At 44.4% G+C, this 15,963-nt stretch overlaps 3 protein-coding genes across 5 annotated transcripts; 1 reads left to right on the top strand and 2 right to left on the bottom strand.

The window, feature by feature from the left end:
* Nucleotides 1–363: 363 nt before the first annotated feature.
* Nucleotides 364–8,654, bottom strand: mybl2b (v-myb avian myeloblastosis viral oncogene homolog-like 2b). Its single transcript, XM_015959972.3, has 15 exons — nt 8,451–8,654; nt 7,963–8,059; nt 7,817–7,888; nt 7,640–7,732; nt 7,330–7,550; nt 7,094–7,226; nt 6,945–7,004; nt 6,663–6,869; nt 6,092–6,364; nt 5,326–5,468; nt 4,683–4,782; nt 4,480–4,590; nt 1,402–1,512; nt 1,195–1,326; nt 364–1,117 (listed from the first exon to the last, which is right to left on the bottom strand). Exons 1-15 carry the CDS (start codon nt 8,468–8,470, stop codon nt 989–991), a joined length of 1,902 nt encoding a protein of 633 aa, XP_015815458.3. The 5' UTR covers nt 8,471–8,654; the 3' UTR covers nt 364–988.
* Nucleotides 8,655–9,414: 760 nt separating this feature from the next.
* Nucleotides 9,415–10,366, top strand: LOC139068841 (uncharacterized). The gene is made up of 2 exons (XM_070549178.1): nt 9,415–9,665; nt 9,736–10,366. Exons 1-2 carry the CDS (start codon nt 9,632–9,634, stop codon nt 10,224–10,226), a joined length of 525 nt encoding a protein of 174 aa, XP_070405279.1. The 5' UTR covers nt 9,415–9,631; the 3' UTR covers nt 10,227–10,366.
* ift52 (intraflagellar transport 52 homolog (Chlamydomonas)) lies at nt 10,233–14,451 on the bottom strand. 3 transcript variants are annotated; one of them, XM_015959973.3, is made up of 13 exons: nt 14,150–14,451; nt 13,896–13,983; nt 13,646–13,775; nt 13,487–13,562; nt 13,300–13,371; nt 13,082–13,208; nt 12,922–13,005; nt 12,758–12,826; nt 12,535–12,686; nt 12,371–12,458; nt 10,787–10,895; nt 10,565–10,710; nt 10,233–10,494 (listed from the first exon to the last, which is right to left on the bottom strand). In XM_015959973.3, the coding sequence occupies exons 1-13, from the start codon at nt 14,266–14,268 to the stop codon at nt 10,456–10,458; spliced, it is 1,299 nt and encodes a 432-aa protein (XP_015815459.3). In that variant the 5' UTR covers nt 14,269–14,451; the 3' UTR covers nt 10,233–10,455. The 3 variants fall into 3 exon arrangements, with proteins under 3 accessions (XP_015815459.3, XP_054604214.2, XP_054604225.2); XM_054748239.2 differs by having other exon boundaries at nt 10,331–10,710; XM_054748250.2 differs by lacking the exon at nt 14,150–14,451 and having other exon boundaries at nt 10,331–10,710; nt 13,646–13,771.
* Nucleotides 14,452–15,963: the final 1,512 nt, after the last annotated feature.

The raw sequence follows: 15,963 nt of genomic DNA, 5'->3' as shown, positions 1-15,963 counted from the left end.
AGCAGCTCAAGTTCTTAAAATCATCTAATGTAACTCATACGTGTAACACTGAACAGATGTTTTAAACAGAGTAATTCACTAATGAGATTTTAGGCTGTTGTTACCATGCCCATGGTTGCAACATAAAAGCAGCATTTCAAAATAAAAGCAGGGTAAAAAGATAGTCAATTCCTGATGTGGCAATTTGTTTTATCGCAGATCCAAGTTCATCAATGTTCTGGGAAATAAACAGAATCAAATAGACCACTTTGCACTTTTGTATTTTTAACCACATCCATTTCAAAGCACTCTGTTATTGTTTTGTTAAGTCTGATTTGATAAATAGTTGCTGATCTAAAGTTACATTACTCAAATTGAATTATCTGGCAGGAATCATATATTTTATTTTATCAGTTTGCCATCCTCTGTCACTTGGTTGGTTTTACTGAAGCCTTTAAGCAGTTAAAGTGTGGAAAAATAATAGAACAAACATTCTGGAAAAATAGATGTTTTCATTAAACCCATCTATTACATGAGTGAGATAATACCCAACTCTAATTATATTTACAAATATTGCTAAATAACAACGCATTATGCAAACAGTGGTCAGAACAGGTCTTCTACACAACCTTTACTGTATAAAAACAGGTCACATTTTTAAAATATTGATAAGTTGCTGTTAGGGTTGCAGTGGGATGTAATTTGTGAGACTTGAGGTTTTAATTCTACTTATGGTGAACATGTTCTGCAGTAAAACTGATGTGAAGATGTTTCCTGAGGGTTTTTTTTTTTGTTCACAACAGTACAAAAACACTTTCCAGATTCATAAAACCACAATTTTTACAAAATGTTACAATCTTGATTCCTTGTTTTTACATTCAAAGTTCTTTTCTAACATTTGAAATCAACAATGATTAGCCTACATCTAGAAGCACCACACTCTCAAACGGGTCATTTCTTTGAACCCTGTAGTCGCCGGTCTCTGCCCACGTTGGCGTGGCAACCGAACTCAGGACAGAACCAAAGCCCGGTTTGGAGCGCTGCGTTTCAGAGAGCGAAGGTAGCGCCTTGCTTTCTCCGTCATTATCAGCTGATCTTTAGTTTGTCCACAAACGACTTTCTCCCACTCCCTGGACATCTGTGGAAAGAGAAACCAGCTTCAGATCAGAACTACGTACACTGGTGCTGAGGTCATACTGGGAGGGGATGACTTACAGGAAGTGGAGGCAGTGAACTGGGAAATATGGCGCTGTCACTTGGCCCCAGCAGGAACCCCTGGTCCAGAATGCTTTCATGTCTCCTGCTCCGGAACGATGAGGAGTTGAGAGGAACGGTGACGGGTTCCTCCTGTGAGCAGGAGGCAAAAACATCAGAACTCACATCTACAGACGACTGAACCTTTTGTTTATTTACACATTCCACCTTGATGGTGCGTCTGGCCTCCATCTTGCCGGATTTGCGTTTGGATGGAGGATTCACCTCCATGACGTCCAGGGCCAGCGACTTCCGCACCTTCTTCATCGGAGGGCGATGCTGCAGGCGGGGTGACAAATCAAAGCTACAGTTACAGTTCCAGATCAGCTGATCACAAGTTTATCCTGTGGTCTGATGCATCTCCAGTCTGGAACCACCTGTTCCTCCTTGTGAGGAGCTGAGGACTAAAGATCCAGCTCCACTTTAGCCAAACTCATGAAGACATTCCAGGAAGCTTTTAGTTTGGTGCAACGAGACGAGGCAGCAGACCCGTGGGTGAGTGTTCTGTAACAGAGCTCAACGGCGTTTTAGAAGACTCAAGAGAACATCTGCAGAACTCGGCTGTACCGCTGCTGACTGACACCTAGAGTCGGGGTGGAGTCCAGGAGCTGTACGCATCAAACGTTCGTAGAATATTTCTAAATTCCTGCTCATACGAACGCAGATGGCTTCTCGTTCCTCCTCTATCACCTGATGATAAATCTCACCTGTGCTCGTGTTTGTTCACCATCATTTACATACAGAAACACCCTCAATTAACCATATTTGGTCACACCGTGTCTTCAGCTCATGAGAGGAATCCCTGCATTCCTCCCCAAAAATTTATAAACGTGGGCCAGAGGAGACATCCTGTCACTCTGCTGTCATTTACCGTTGACATCAAAGAGTTGTCTGCATGTTCGGTTTGGAAACCTTTGTTGTCCGAGTGCAGCCTCCTCTGAGCTGCCACTCAGTCTGGTTACCACGACGACACGCTGCGTATGACGGGGCAGCAGAGGAGGTTCTGGACGGGTTCTTCTCTTAGTTGTAAACAACTGAATGTGCTAGAGTCGGATGTGTGTGGTCTGTAACCACGACAGCTCCAGAAGGATCCCTTTCGGGGAGATCCGTGCGCTCACGGAGGACGCGCCGGAGTGCACATTCTGCCAAATCCTCAGATAACACAGATCAGCCATGCTCCTGTCAGTCACAGGTGTCTCTTACAGGTTTTGGCGCCAGTCGGGCGCGAAAAAACTGATTTTCCACCGCTAGAATTGTTTATTGGGTGAAATAATTCAGAGATGAGGAACATGTGTGGAGTTCTACCACTAGATGCTGCTCATACGCATGGACCAAGCCCCCACAATGCTGCTCTAAAATTTGAGTCCAACCCGGAAATACCAAAAATTGCAGTTCCACCCTCATCCACTAGGGGCTGGTGTCAGAAGCGAGCAAATCCTCATTGACTCCCATGTTAAAAATACCAATTTCACAGCAGAAATAAACATGTTCACAGCCTGGTACCAAAACATGTTTTTGGTTTAAATTATCTAGTTTACACTCATGACAACTCTGAGGGGGGTGAATTTTTTTCTCACTCTTCTGTTTAAGTGTATTAAAAGCCTAAAATTCTGTATAATTAATGAGCATCCGACCCACGTGACCACAGAGCTAGCTCCGTGGAAAGGCCTCAGTAGAGCCTCGGTCTGGCCTGGAAACTGTTCCAGGATTTTGAGTCTCTGTGTGTGTGTATTCTTTTTTGGATATTTTTTGTGCAATTGTTGGACAAAATGACTTGCTGTGGCATTAATTGCACTAATAGAGCATCCAAGGAGCCTGCACTTCATTTTTTTCGGTAAGTAAAATTATATTTATGTATTTTAGGTCACTGCCGAGCTGAGCTTAGATTTTAACACGTACTGTTTAACCATGAAATTTAAATGTAATAGGGTAAAACCCAGTGCATTTAACATAATGCTACACTTTAGAAAATGGGTTGAAATATAACATGTTGGTGGAGCTGGGTTCCCACTATCGGCTTGTGGAGCTCTCGGGAGACCGATGTTTTCCACCCGTTCTCCCCTCCCTGCAGCTCGGCGCATCTCGGTCTGCTGCGCGGACTGCCGGCTTTCGGCAGCTTTTGGGAGACCTCTGTGTTCCACCCGGTTTTACCCAGCGGTCAGTCCGGCGTATCTCTGACTCAGAAGCTCTGGTGTTGTGCACAGTTAACTCCGGTTGTAGCTAGGTTGCTACCTCCGTTAGCTTAGCTCCCACCTCCGCATTAGCTTCAGGTTAGCTTGTAGCTAGTTCGACCGGGTGTCGTCAGTTGATCCCAGCCTTACAGCCCCACCCTCAGCTCCACCTCTCTTTCCTTTTGTGGAATTGTCTGGGCTTGACGGAACCTGTGACACGGTCAAAATGGCGGTGGTGGCCACCTCCCATTTTGGCACAAAAGCGTGATATTGGAGCCTATGGAAAGGAGATGTCCACGTATATTTATGTCAAAGGCATGGACCGAGGTTTTCTTAGAATCAGGAACATTTCCAGCACAGGTACAGAACCATTAGTACATTTGCTCCTACTGTATACGTACAGAGATCGTGTTATTTTTTATCTTCTACTTTTCAGTTGTTAGATCAGGAATCTAATTTCGTTGACGATAATATTTTATTCTGGATATTTTAATTACAGATTAGTTTTATTTGGCAGCATTTTATTTTTCAGATTACCGACATCATTTCATATGGAACAAACCCGTCTCAACAGAAAACGACGTGTTTTAGATGCTGAATTCACGACATGCTGATTACTCTGTGAAATTATGTATTTGAATGTTTTAATTAAAATACACCAGCGTCAACTTCACCCGTACAAATCCAGCAGCTGATATTCAGCATGGCAGGTGGCCTGACCTCCTAGTGACCAAAGCACTCGTCACCTCGTTGAGCCGCGTGGCTTTTAGTCAATCGGGTTACGTCTCTCTGACCACGTGACGCCAGGAGGTGGCCTTTTTTTTAAATGGATGTAATGTTTGCAGGTGTATTGAGGTAAACAAACCCAATACAGAATGTCACACAAATAAAACATCATAAAGTCGTTTCTTCCATGATTTTACTACCTCTCTGAATCCGCTCTTTCCCGTTAGAGTGGGAGGAGCTACAGCTTTCTTGGTGCTCCTAACTCCTTGCTGCCTGTAATTGTTCGGTTTTACTTCCTCTCTTATAAAGCACGCTGCTTCACGCCTGACTGGAAAAAAGCTCTCGTTACCGCTGTTTTGCGCCGTTGCTCCGGTGGAGTGGAACGCATGACGACCACATTTATCCCCGCATCTCTGAGGATGACTTCGTTAATATCGTTTTCAAGGTTTGGAGTCTGGGGCTGAGGAGACCAAACAGGAAATAGCAGAAATCAAACACAGAAGTAAACCAAACACCTACCAGCGGCTGTGAGGAGACCGGGGCGAGACTCACCAGAGGATGCAGAGCGCCGTACTTCTCCATGGCATTCTTGAACGGTGTTGGGGTTCGTGGCGTTGTGCAGATCCCAGACTTGTGGTTCGGAGTAACAAACCTAAAATACACACAAAAATAAGGTCATGAGTGAAAATAAAAACACTGATCTGTTCCACAGCAAAGCAGCAGGGCCTCACATGGACAAGCACCATCATACATTGGTGATCTTCTCAGTCCCTACACCTCCAGCAGGTCCCTGAGGTCCAGTGATCAAAGCCTACTGGTTGTGCAGCACCAGGCTAAAGGTCAAAGGTGACAGATCATTTGCTGCTGTGGCCCCCAGACTCTGGAACTCTCTCCCCCTGAGCCTGAGATCAGTGGACTCAGCGGTCTCCTTTAAAAAGCAGCTGAAGACTCACCTGTTCAGGCTTTGGTCGGACCTTCATCACCCTCTCCTTGTTCCACCCGTTCCACCTTTCCCGGTTTCCACTGATTAGCTCTTATTCATTTCCTCATTTCTTTCCTTACATTTTTTATTTTTCTCATTTTTGTGATTTTTCAATCACTTTTAAAAATCTTTTTTATTTTAATTGAGACGATTTTTTATCTGGTGAGGCGCCGCGCTACAGAAAACATCTGTCCTCTCTTCTTTTTCACTCACATGGATTTTTCCTTCTGCGTGAGCGGCGTTTTGTCCCGCTGCAGCGGCGTGGTGACGACGACCTTCTGGCTGCACACGGGGGTGGACGTGAGGGACGGGTTCTCCAGGTCGTGCGTGTCCTGCTTGGTCCACATGTTCAGGAACTGAAAACAACAAGTCAGGTCGGCAGATTTTGTGCCTCTAAAAAACGACGTTTAGTAAAAGAGGAGATTAAACGGCCATTTTATTTATAAAGGCAGCAAACTCCAATCTTACAATAAAACGATTAACCAGTTGTCACGGCTTTGGGACAAACATCACTTCTGACATCTTTGTAATAACCAGCTTCATGCTAATAGGTCAGTAATTATGTGTGTGAGGCTTTAGCTGGGCAGTAGAATAAATACACACACATTTTCTGTACATCAGCATCGGCCCCATAAATAAAACTGGGCCGATATGAACAACCCATATTTTCCCCCCATCTTCTTTATGTTTAAGAGGGTGGGGTGTATTCGTTTAGTCATGTGACCGTGATTGTAATCATCTCTTCAGCTTTAATGTGTTCATTCTATGCAAAACCTGCTGATTTTAGAAGCACTGATGTCAGTATTTGGATATCGGCCCAAAAATGTCATATCGGTGCATTTATTTCTGTCCTGCTGCCATTAAGCCTCTTTTAGGCGAAGAACCGAAGAAGTTCAGTTGCCTTCATCAGACTACCATGACCCGGATGACGGAGACGTGTAACCAGCGTCGGTGCCGTCAGCATGGAGCTTTTCCTCACCTGTGACGGAGAAAAGGGCAGGATTTTGACAGGGGTGCTCTTTGGAGTCATGGACCGATTGACGTCTGGAGACAGGGCGATGCGTCTCCGGCTGCGGCGGGACAGAATGGAGGGAGGGGTGATTCCTCCGGGGGAGATGGGGATGAGTTCTCCCTTGCTGCACTTGCTCAGCTCCTGCAAGGCGCTGCCCTCCAGACGGAACTGGTGGCGCTCGGGGCTGGGGCTGTCCTCGGGCAAGTCGAAGGCTGCCAGGTTGCACCAGCCGTCCAAGTCCTCCACCAACAGGAGATATCGTTTTATTTACAAGTCTGGTATCCGCTAGATTTTACAAAGAGTCGACTAAATAGAATAGAATAGAATAGAATAGAATAATCCTTTAAAACAACACGGACAGAAAAAGGCACCACCTGGATTTAACTGCTGCACCGGTGATCATCTTTCTGCTGCAACTGGTTATTTAACTAAACCGGAGCAACGAGTTGCTTCTCATTTCTTATAATCAAATACGATTAAACTTTAGTTAGTTTCAGAGATGCGTTTGTTATTTTTCTGGTGAATTATGGGTATTTACCCCGTCTACCATGTCCAGCACTTCCTTCAGCACAGGGCCTGTAGGGTAGAGGAAACCAGAGCTGTCCACCACCCAGTTGGAACTGTTCGTCTCTCCTGTGGAGTCCACATCGGTCTTGGGGCTTGACACGTCCTTTAGAGAGGAGACAGCCCTGGACGACTCTGCTTCGTGGGAATTCTTAGCAGGAGCCGATGGTTCCTGTGACTTCTGTAAAAACATAAGGACTGATGGCTGATGCAACATTTAAGCTCATAGTTTTTAATAGATGCGATGATTTCTTACTAAAAGTCGGACTTTTGAATCCGTTTCTTTGTCCGAACCATCCTGAGAGCATCCAGCGACCTGTTGGTTCACCACAGACAAGATGTTCGAATCAGAAACACGTGAGACTGCTGCTGATGTAGGAGGCTTGGTGGAGGGAGACGACCCACCAGCACGTCTTTACTAACGCGCGCCAGCAGCTCCTCCAGCTCGTTTGCTCTGAAAACCTCGCTGGCGTAGAAGCCCATCTCCAGCTTTCGTTTTATAGTGGAGTTCCAGTGATTCTTCACAGCATTATCCGTCCTGTTAAACGATGTACAAGACCTTTCAGCAGAAGATTCAGCTTCAACCACAAATCAGTGCATCCTCCCACTTGTTTAGAAAACAGGAAGCAACATTTTCCGACCTTCCAGGAAGCAGCTTGGCGATCTCGGCCCAGCGGTTTCCAAGCAGACAGTGGGCCTTGTAGATGATCAGGTCCTCCTCAGCAGTCCACGATGACTTCTTCACGTTGGGGTTGAGGTGGTTGTGCCAGCGCTCCCTACACTGCTTTCCCAGTCTGCCCTTCAGGTGCTTGGCTACCATCGCCCACTGTTTGTTACCGTAGAGATTAACAAGCTCTATGACCTGGAAGAAAAACAAACAATTCAGTTGCATCTTTTTGACAATCTCAAGAAATATTCTACACTTGATCCACAACACGAAACGCAGCCCACCTTCTCATCCTCCTCTTTGGTCCAAGGACCTTTGACCAGTTCTGGATCCAAGACCTTCAACCAGCGGTGCTGACACTGGTGCTCGGTGTGAGTCTGAAGAATGCAAAGAGAGGCACGAACGAGCTAAAGGAGTGACTCGAAGACGGTAACACTAAAGACCAGAACAGCGGGACTCACTGGGATGCAGCTGGCAACACGTTTCCAATCATTCTGACCCAGTTTTAGAACCAGCACTTTAAGCTTCTCATCCTGTAAAGACAACCCAGTGTGTTCAGGTCTGCTGACCCACAACGACGTGATCTGGGACAAGTCAGCACACTCACCTCCTCCTGAGTCCACTTCACCTTCACCTTCCCTCCATCCCTGGGCTCGGCCACATCAGAATCAGTGTCCTGATGCATGGCCTCGTCTGCATCCTCGCTGAGAAACACATGTGCACAGCTGATTAATGAAGACACCAGGAGTTAGCCAGTGCCCGCCCTAAGGCCATACAGGCGGGGGGAGGCTAAACGAGCGGACTTGCGCGTTTTCATGGTTATATTATTTATAATTCACTAGCTACAACCAACAGTACTGCTGAGGGCAGGACAAGGATTCATTTGCTCAGACTTGTTGTTCGTGATTACAGCCCGGAAAAGGGCGGCAGTCGTGAGTCACAATTCCAACAATAAAACTCCTCCTAACGTGTTTCCCTTCCGCTAACTGCAGCTGCAAATGCATCTAAGCTAGGCAGTAACGTCCAGACATCAGTAGATTAACAAGTTCTGCTACTGTCAAAAACAACATCCGGCAACAACGATCGATCTCTTACCCGCGCGACCACGAAGACATTTCTCTGCTTCACTTGTTTACTTTGTCACACGGCGATATTCCCTCCTTCCGCCGCGCGCGCACAGAGGTGTTTACGTTGGAGTGGACCGTTGTCCCGGTGTGGTTCTGAGGGGCCGGCGCTGGAGGTTCTGTGTACCGACAGCAGCAGCCGCTGAGCGCCCATTCCGACCGCGCTTCTTATTTCTATCTCGCGCCCTTCACTCTCGTTCGACCAGAGCAGTGACGTAGATGCGCACCAGATCTGCGCGGTCGAACCAGTCAGGCGCAGGAAGATGTCAAACTTCCCACCAGACTTTCAAAATAAAAGAACGAGGAGCGTAGCAAGCTTTTGTTTATTCTAGAAATTTCACAATTTCTCTCGAAACTTCTTAACTCAAAAACAAGAAACACGTTTCTTCAATTGTCCTTTCTTCTGATTAATCCTAGTATATTTATTTATTTTATCCACTTAATGTAATTGGCTTGTAATCAATATATTTAGCCAAATATGTGATTTTCCTCTGGAGGTCAAATTAAAAGGCACTCCCTCTGTAAGTGTAAAAACAATATTGTGGTAAAATATAAACACTAAACTATTCCACTATGAAATCTAACATATGCTATACCTCTATTTCTTTCTCTAACTTGCCAGATAACCCTTTTATCAATGTGTCATGTTTAATTAAATGAGTCCTAAATACTCGCCATAACTTTATTTAAATATATTTACTTTGTGGTGAATTTGAGTAAAAGATCAGGGACAATAAGCTATGGAACCAATCGACAGAGGTGTCATTAGTATCAAATTGTTATAGATGTATATAAACTTGCATAAAACTGGACAGAAACCAAACAAAGACCTTTATTATGAAACTTTGAAAATAAATATAATTAATCACCAAGATATGAGACACAAAGAGCCTCTTGTGGCCCCAAGTTGCAGATTACTATGATCATGTGCTGTAAATTTGTCTTGTTTTCTTTTCAATAAAGATTTAAAAGCCATTCTAATCATTTTATAAATGAAACAGTATTTTTTAAAGCAGAACTGCAAACACACATCGGCCCAAACAGAAAACGTTTCCTCTGATCCCGACTGATGAGCAGCCTCCAGCTGGGCCAATTAACAAGCAGCTTCAACCATTTAAAGCCACCTGCTGCTGGCCAGGTGTTTGAAGACCAATGGACACCATGGACAAAGCTTTTGTTTTTAAAGGTAAGCATGCTGGTGATTTTGTTGCTACCTTTGATGAGAAGCTCACATTCTTAACTACTTATCTTTCTAGATCTGAAAAGCTTTGAGTGCTCATCTCCATCAGAGCTGGACAGGAAGTTCTTTGGAGAACAGGGTTTGCTGTCTGCTTTGTCTTTGGAGTACCTGTCCCTCTCCAGAGCATCAAATGAAGCTGTAGCGAACAGATCTGAGGGCAGAGTATCTATCCTGGCTTCCCTCTGTCTGTCAACGGATCTCCTTTCTCCTTGTCGGGGGTTTTCGTTTCTGGGCTCCGGCTCCAACACACAAGAGGCTGATGGCTGCACCCTGACCGTGCCCATGCAGGGGAAATTTTCCACGCCCATCGTGACCGTGCCGAATTCTAAACCCGCTGGGTTTTTTGACCGGTCTAATGGAGACCTCACGTCCTTGCAGATCTCTTGGGACGTGTCCGTGATTAAAGCTGAGAGCAACAGCCCCCGGTGCTTCGTGGATTCCAGCGTTCAGCAGCAGACGTGGAGTCCCAAACCCCAGAACCAGTCCCTGGCTGAGGTTTCACCCTGATGGGGCATCAGAATGATCTACTGTTGCATCCTTTAAGATGAAGTGGATGGATTATTTTTGAGTCATGCACCTAAAAACTATTCTAATAAATGAGGGTCTTTTAATTAATAATTTACTACAATAAAGATAGAAAACGTTGATTTGCAGATGCTTTCACTCCCAAGTCTTCTGAACGTTGACGGCAGCTTGCTAGGACCACATCCCGCTCGCGTTCGGACCGTAGACCAGGTCATGTTGACACCCGTTCCTCTGTCTCCATGTCGTGTTCCTGAAGGTGAGAAGTTAAACTTGAACCAGACTCGAAGCACCATGGCACCAGACTGACAGGCCACACCCACCTGGTTGAGTTTCTTAAACTCTACAACCTGAAAGAAGATATGTTCTAGTATGTGCTTGGCATCCCGCTGCTCTTTATCTAGTTTGGGAGTCACACCCAGAATTTCACCACATCTGCGAATGTAGAACTCCAGGTCGTCGTCTGTGCCTGTGGGGAGGGGGGGAGGGGAGTTGGCAATGGTACCGTCCTGCTTCCAGCTGAGGAAGCTGGTGAAAGGTCTTACAATTGTTGGTGAGTTGTGCGAGTCGGGCCTTCTCTGATGAGAAGGTTTCATCTAGATCAAACAAGTCCAGCATAGGAGGAGGCAAGTCGTTCAGGGCAGGAGGGAAAACCTAAAACGTAAAGGCGTTAAGACATTTTTCGGCCCCATTTTGGAGTTAATTCTTGTACAGCAGTCTAATCCTGTAATCTCACTGATCATGTGGTAAAAGCTCCTGTTCACAAAGAGTGTTAACATCCAACAGAACCGATGAGCTACGGGTTGGACCAACGTTTATTCTGACCTAAAAATGAGGAGCAAGGTTTGAGTCGTCTGAGAAAATTTGTCAGCTCAGATGCAACTTATGGAGTCCTGAAATGAAAAAGTAATTTCTAAAGGCTGCACTTCAGATGGGCCTGGAGTTCGTCTACTTGACATTTTGGTCAAATGACAAAACAAATCGGTGTTTGCAGCACATCCAGGACCGCTTCAGACGTCATCTGTTTTAATAACTGGCACGCTCTCTGTTCGCCTGATGGCGTCGGTGCAGGATCGGCTCGGGGTCCTTCGACTGCCGATGACGTCAACGTGGTTGATTGGCTGAACATGAAGCTTACGGAAGTTACGTTATCACGTTATGATTGTGATTGGTCAGAACAAATTTGCGGTTGCAGTCCTGTAGTGCAAAAATCAACAGTTTTTGGAGAAAATGTTTGAATTTCTAAATGAAATGTAAAATATAAGCAAATGATAAACGGTGACCCTCAAAAGCTCTTTATGTTGATGAAATGGGGCAAAATAAAATATAAGAACTTTTTTGAAAGACACCAAGCAATATTTAGAGTCAAAGAGTGTATTTAGATAACTAAGGAAATATACAGACAAACTCCACATTAATACAAACCGATATGGCTTCACATGTAAGAACTGTTCGAATGTCAGTCCAATGCTGGTTTTATGCAGTTTCACATTCTTTACAAAACAAAGATAATCTGGTGTTTTATTAACAAATTACAATTCTAAAGAAAACATTTAAGTGTTAACAAACAAGAATTTATTAAAACTGCTGATGTCTTTCCAAAACGTGTGTGAAAGCCGAGTAGATTTGCAGTAATGTGACGTCATCGGCAGTCGAAGGGACCCGAGCCGATCCTGTACCGACACCGGCAATGTCAATGAATGATCAGGTGATTGGCTGTGAAACATATTGGTGTGCTTTTATTTTGAAAACACGTTGGTGTTGGCTGTGCTCTGACCAGCTGCTGAGTGTTCAGGACTCCAGCTGCAAACTTTTATTCAATTTTACATGAAAATAAAAATACCTTAATATCCCTTTTAGACGTCTGCAAGGCCGGCAGTGCTTTTGGACATAGCGACGAGCAAAGGGTGCCTCTGCGGGTATTGTCTAACTAGACTGTGGGTGGACTGAGATTTCTACACGTTTTATTCTTCAATACTGTCACATAGTCTCACTGACCATTTACAGGTGGCACCTCAGTGAATCTGTTAGCCTGAGGAGGCACAGCTGAATAGGAGCTTGGCTAATGTGCGGCTCTATAGCCACCTGTTCTACAGGGCCTTATGTGGTTTTTGGACGTAAAAACTTACAGCCGGTTCAAGCGGAGGCAAAGGAGTCTCGAACTGTGGTGTGATGAGCTGGAGTGGCTCGTGCTTCACATTCAGCTGCTCATAAGCACTGCCAAGAGCAAGGGAAAGTGGTTTAGCTGCAAGGAAAGCATCAAACATGTGCTGGATGAGTCCCGCTTTCCCACCTTATGACTTGCTGTAATGTCTCAGTTGATAAATCTAACACAGACTTAATGAAGGAGGTGGAGTCTCTGGGGTTCTCGTCGCTTTCTTGTAAACATGCACTGAGCTGTCCTGACAAGCACCCTGTGTTTGGCAGCATGGTGTAGTCTGCAACCTGGGAGATCACAGAGGTGTGCATCAAACCACCGGTGGTCCTGTTTCCCGGGCCCGTTGTGTTCTACGTACCTCTGGATCTTCTGCATCGATCTGATTCAGCTGAATAGTATCAGTCATGAGCCACTGAAGCACAACATCCTGGGAGGAAAAGAGGGAAAACAAAATCCCATAAAAAAAAAAAAACAGGCTGGGATGGTTTTCCATTTGAAAGAAAAAAAAACTCTTGAACTCACCATGATTTTACTATTTCCTTCCTTGTCTATATACTGATCACTGAACATGTGGCAGGAACCCAAAACAGCCAGCTTGCCAGCCTCCTTCATGAGAAAACATATATCTTTCAGTATCATTTTACAGATGTTACTGGCCAATAAAAACATTTTTAAAACTCACTTTTCCCTGATAGAAGGCCAGGATAGGCCTGTTGAGCGGGAAGCTGATGAAACCGGTAGAAAGAACAGCCACAGCAGGCTTCATCACACTCAGCGTGGCTCCATATGGGTACACAAATGAGAGATTTCTGTACAAAAACACACAGAACAACTCGTTTCACCCAAACAAAAACAGGAAACATGGTGTGTAAAAAGACAACATTAAAGGAAGTCATTTACTGAGACTTGTTTCCGATATTTTCATCCTCGATAAGTCCTGAGGTCACTTTGCTGGCAGCTTGACTGATCGCTCTGAGGAAGAGGAAGAAAACCTCTCATTTGAATCAGCCTGAAACGCCAGCATATTTTATTTCTTTGTAAAAGACAGGACTTTGTAAAGTTTTAGAATTCTGAGAAAATTTCAAACCTGTTCAACACGCCATCAGAAACAAAAGCCTCCTTTGGATGGAAGTATTTGTAATAAACATTCCTCACAACTGCATCTGGTGTAGCGAAGAGAACATTCACCGTTTTACGAAAAACAACCTTAACAGAAGTTCTGACGTCTGGTAAGATCAACACGCACCATTGTTGACCATTATTCCAAACTCCTCCAGGAGGAAATTGATGTTTGTGTTGTATTTCATCTCTCCCCCCTCGCCCAGCATGACCAAGATATTCCCCCCTCCATCCAGGTATTGCTTCAGCATCTCTAACTGGAAGAAATGGGATCAGACAGAGCAAAGCAGCTCTTCTCAGACTGATGCAAGTAATTCTCATGCAAATGTGCAAATTTCCATTAAAATAAAGCAGCCAGATTAGTGTAAACAAATCACCTCTGATGCAGTGAACTTCTCCCTCGGGCCTGCAGAAATCCACAACGGGGCTCCCTTCAACTTCTCCATACTGACCTTTTCCTTCATGCTGAAGTAGAAATCAGATGCATGCAACTCAGCACATTTCCTATTGTACTTTGCTTGAATACTTGTTTTATTTCATGACAGCTTCTGTTTTGGTCCACATACAGAAGTGTGTACGTACTGGCACCCTGGTCAGACGTTTAAATCACAGGCAGGTTTGTTCAGCTTACCTTTGTATTTTCCACTGAGCTCGGAGTTTCTTTTGCAAAGACTTGAATCCATTGATTGCGGTAAAAAGCTCGTTTTTTGAAGCGTTGAAGATTATGGCGTTACTCTTTTCTATCTCCATTGTTTACACGTCACCTCCGGCCTCATCCAGCCACCTGAAAACCCCCCTTTTAAACCCTCAGACGCGGGTTTGCCTCTTATCTTTGGGAATGAAAGCACAGCCGTGTTGTTCTTCAGACTTTATAACACCGTGAAACACAAATGAAGAACGACGTGAACCGAAGCCGTGTTGTTGTGGTTGTTAGCGTTTAGCTTGAATCTCCGAAGCTAACATTAGCCGTCGGGCGTATTATGTGGTGTTTTACTTAATAACGTCATATAATTCGTTCTACGTTTGACTCAATACACAAATTATGCAAACAAGGGGCAACACTTGCCTTGAATTAAATGTTATGTCCCCGTTTAATGTTAAATTTTAACAACAAATTAGCTCGATACACTTCTAGAAGGGATGCATTGTGGGGGAAAAATTGTGGTTGCTAAGGGCGCTAGAGCCCCAGCAACCAAGTGGCAAACTGCATGTCAAAATAAGAGTCCTCGTTGATTTTTCCTTCCTTCCTTTATATATTCATTCATTTATTTGTTTTTGGTCAATGAGGGTCAAGTCATCTGCGAACTTGACCAGTTTCACACTAAAGGCTGGAGGTGAAGCGGGAGGAGAGCAGAGGAGAGGATGCATGTAATGAGTCTATTTTATGTACATGGTATAGAACAGTGTATCCCAACCCTGGCCCTCAAGGCACACTGTCCTGCATGTTTTCCATGTTTCCCTTTTAAACACCAGCGTTTACCTGCTTCCAGCACCTGACTTTAATGAATGAGTGATCAACAGGCATCTGCAGCACTTGATGTCCTCCTGAGGAGGCAGTGTAAATCAGGTGTGCTGAATCAGACATGGGTTGGGAAACACTGGTATAGAACACTTTTAGTGACAAGAGATAAGTCTTCCCATTTACATGTTGGAAGTGGAGACTAGGGAAAGGTTTTCCTGAGTTAATGAGTCACTTACTTTACTTATTGGGGTAGCTCCCTACTGGGGAGCTACCCCAATAAAGTCCCTACCCCAATCCAATAGGGTAGACTTTATTGGGGTAGCTCCCTACTGGGGAGCTACCCCAATAAAGTCCCTACCCCAATCCAATAGGGTAGACTTTATTGGGGTAGCTCCCTACTAACACAGGTCTGTTGCAACAACGTAGTCGCAACGTATTTTCTGACACCTTGTGATGTTGCAGGAACATTGTATGTTACGTAGTAGCGACTTCCAAAGTGAAGTTCCGCTACGACGTTGTCAGAACGTCACATAGCGCGTTGCTGGAAGGTTGTCGCGACATATCCACAACTTTACTGCGATATTGTGACAACATACCAACTAAATGTTTGTGACATGTTGCAGAGACGTTTTCAGGTAAACTTATTTTGTCACCTTTATTCATTATGTAGATACCACAGGAAATTATATTTTAAAACTAACGGCAGATTAACAGCAAAAACAACCAGAATGGCAAAACAAATGTATAAAAACCTTAAAAACAAGTAATATAAGACAGCGGTGTCTTGATTTCATTTAAAAAATAAGCTCTACTGCATATGTTTAGTAGTAGGCAGCAGGATCAGATGTAATTTCACAAAGGATGGACAATAAACAGACTTTTCTGCTTTTTATCACATAAAGGTTTGACATTTTCATGCACAATTTAAGCAAAACATTTTTATAGCACCTCTCAAAATAAAAATCACAAGGCGCTTCAAAAAA

Source organism: Nothobranchius furzeri, chromosome 3 (assembly GCF_043380555.1).
Source record: "Nothobranchius furzeri strain GRZ-AD chromosome 3, NfurGRZ-RIMD1, whole genome shotgun sequence".
NCBI classification, from domain to species: domain Eukaryota; kingdom Metazoa; phylum Chordata; class Actinopteri; order Cyprinodontiformes; family Nothobranchiidae; genus Nothobranchius; species Nothobranchius furzeri.
The sequence above is the reverse complement of the archived record's forward strand: the minus strand, read 5'-3'. Positions and strand labels throughout refer to the sequence as shown.

What these genes read in the sequence shown, in the direction of transcription:
- mybl2b (XM_015959972.3), bottom strand. Translation starts at nt 8,470, where the DNA reads ATGTCTTCGTGGTCGCGCGG. An exon ending in CCAAAGAGGAGGATGAGAAG is followed by an intron (nt 7,551 to 7,639) that starts GTGGGCTGCGTT and finishes TTTTTCTTCCAG; the next exon opens with GTCATAGAGCTTGTTAATCT. An exon ending in AGGCCAGACGCACCATCAAG is followed by an intron (nt 1,327 to 1,401) that starts GTGGAATGTGTA and finishes TCCTGCTCACAG; the next exon opens with GAGGAACCCGTCACCGTTCC.
- LOC139068841 (XM_070549178.1), top strand. Translation starts at nt 9,632, where the DNA reads ATGGACACCATGGACAAAGCTTTTGTTTTTAAAG. An exon ending in CAAAGCTTTTGTTTTTAAAG is followed by an intron (nt 9,666 to 9,735) that starts GTAAGCATGCTG and finishes TTATCTTTCTAG; the next exon opens with ATCTGAAAAGCTTTGAGTGC.
- ift52 (XM_054748239.2), bottom strand. Translation starts at nt 14,268, where the DNA reads ATGGAGATAGAAAAGAGTAACGCCATAATCTTCAACGCTTCAAAAAAC. An exon ending in ACATTACAGCAAGTCATAAG is followed by an intron (nt 12,459 to 12,534) that starts GTGGGAAAGCGG and finishes TGCTCTTGGCAG; the next exon opens with TGCTTATGAGCAGCTGAATG. An exon ending in TGCCTCCGCTTGAACCGGCT is followed by an intron (nt 10,896 to 12,370) that starts GTAAGTTTTTAC and finishes TTTACGTTTTAG; the next exon opens with GTTTTCCCTCCTGCCCTGAA.